This window comes from Galeopterus variegatus, unplaced genomic scaffold (genome assembly GCF_000696425.1).
Source record: "Galeopterus variegatus unplaced genomic scaffold, G_variegatus-3.0.2 Scaffold1367, whole genome shotgun sequence".
Classification (NCBI taxonomy): domain Eukaryota; kingdom Metazoa; phylum Chordata; class Mammalia; order Dermoptera; family Cynocephalidae; genus Galeopterus; species Galeopterus variegatus.
In genome coordinates, this window is record NW_007727478.1 from 191,468 (window position 1) to 193,840 (window position 2,373).

General features: G+C 38.1%; 1 protein-coding gene across 3 annotated transcripts in view; it reads right to left on the minus strand.

The window, feature by feature from the left end:
• The window catches only part of RPP14 (ribonuclease P/MRP 14kDa subunit), a 9,607-nt gene that overhangs the window by 2,209 nt on the left and 5,025 nt on the right, over window positions 1-2,373 (minus strand). For all 3 annotated transcript variants that reach the window (XM_008576567.1, XM_008576568.1, XM_008576566.1), the window contains exon 4: window positions 388-464. In XM_008576567.1, the coding sequence (XP_008574789.1) occupies window positions 388-464 (77 nt within the window). The remainder of the gene's footprint in view (window positions 1-387; window positions 465-2,373) is intronic.

Genomic DNA, 2,373 nt, shown 5'->3' on the forward strand with positions numbered 1-2,373 from the left:
TAGTACTAGTTTGGTTCATAGTCCAGAAAGTGGTTGCTTTTTAACCAGAAAATCTAATTTACATGAGAAAACAAGTAAAAGCAAAGTGTATCACAGGCAGAGAATAAAATGAACCTTAACTAAGAATGTTTCTAAAATACTGCATACATTTCTGATTTTGCAACTATAACCATCAATTGGGAAACTCCACAGTTGTAACCAAATTGCAAGTTTTGCTCTCTCTGGAGGAAAGGCGCCTAGCGGATTAATGTTCATATTCACCCCAGCTGAAATTCCCAAAAGCTGCTCAGAGTTCACAATGGAAAAACTCTTCCAAGGGGGCATTTTTGCTCTATTTCTCCATCAGTCTCTGCCCTGCTACACTAGAAATGTCCCAGTCTGTCATACCTGCTACATATTCTCAAGATGGCTGACAAGGTCTTCTCTTCATAGGTTAGGACATCCAAGTGTAAAGCAGCACCAATCTACATATGGAACAATGCTATTAGCATACTATTATCGTCATTACTCTTGTATTATCGTCATTACTAATCCTGTCAACTCTTTGTTTTCTGAGTTTTTCTCCTCCACATTAAGCAATAGCATAATGGTGCTGGCACTCTGAGCTGCCTGCTTATTACACCTCCCCCTGCCTGGAATGTTCTTCCTATACCTCTTCATATGGCTGATATATCCTCACCCTTTGAGTCTTTGTTTATAATTGTTCCTTCCCTGATTCCCAAAATATGGCTCAATCTACTTGCTGTTCTCTTTCCTATTCTCATCACTCTTGTCACTGTTTAACATGTTTTCCTACTACTAGCACCAAAACCATTAGCCCATGAGTCAGAGATCATGTCTGTTTATTTACAGCTATATCCCCAGGAACCAGGTTTTACACCTGACAAAGGTGCACAGATCTTTTTTAACTTTTTACTTAGAAAAATTAGACTCACAGGAGACTGCAAAAAAATGTACAGGAAAGTTCCACGCACCCTTCACCCAGCCTCCCCTAGTGTCAACATCTTACACAACTATAGTACAGTATCAAAACCAGGAAACTGGTATTGGTACAATTCAGAGTTTATTCAGATTCCACCAGTTATAAATGCATTCACATTAGCTGGTATGTATGTTTGTGTGTGTGTGTGTGTGTGTGTAGTTTGTAATTTCACCACAGAGGTCATGTAGATAAAGAACTGTACCATCACAGGACTTCCTCGGTCTACGCCTTTAGTCACATCCACTTCTCCTCCCCCATCCATAGCCCCTGGCAACCACTAACCTTTCTCCAGATTATATATTATTTCAAGAGCATTATATGAGGGTACTTCAAAAAGTTCATGGAAAAATTTGTATTATCTTTCAATTTTCTTTTTTCCCCACGAACTTTTTGAAGTATCCTCATATAAATGGAATCACCCAGTATGTAATTTTGGGGGACTGGCTTTTTTCACTCTGCATAATTCTTGTATCAATAGTTCACTTATTTCTACTGTTCAGAATATTTCATGGTATGAATGTTCCATAGTTTAACTTTTTTTGTTCGTGTGTTTGTTTTTGGTGGCTGGCCAGTGCAGGGATCTGAACCCTTGACTCTGGTGTTTCCATAGTTTAACTATTCCCCCACTGAAGAACACTGGGATGTTTGCAGTTTTTGGTTATTACACATAAAGTTTTTGTTATTAAACACACGAACATTTGTGTACAGGTTTTTGTATGAATATAAGCTTTGACTTCTCTGGGATAAATGCTCAGGAGCACTATTGCTGGGTTATATAGTAAGTGCATGTTTAGATTTTTTGGATTTTTTTGGTGGCTGGCTGGCACAGGGAACAAACCCTGGACTTTGGTTCTATTCAGCACCATGCTCTAACCAAATGAGCTAACCGGCCAGCCCCATGTTTAGTTTTTTAAGAAACTGCCAAACTATGTTCCAGAATGGCTGCACAATTTCACATACCCACTGCAATCTATGAGTGATCCAGTTTCTCCACATCCTCGCCAGCACTGTTAGCACTACTTTTTATTTCAGTCATTCTGCTAAGAACAGTGATACCTCATTGTGTTATTAATGTGTATTTCCCTAATGGCTAATGTTGTTAAACACCTTTTCATGTGCTTCTTCGCCAAATGTACATTCCTTTAGTAATGTCTACTCGTGTTTTTTGCACATTTTCTAATTAGATTGGTTTTTTACTATTGAGTTTTGAGAGTTCTTCATATATTCTAGATATTAATCCTTTGTCAGACATGTGGTTTGCAAATATTTTCCCCCAGTCTGTAATTTGTCTTTCCATCCTCTTAACAGAGTCTTTTGCAGAGTAAAAATCTTTAATTTTTTTTTTTTTTTTTTGTCTTTTGTCTTTTTCCGTGTCCGGCAACGGATCGCAA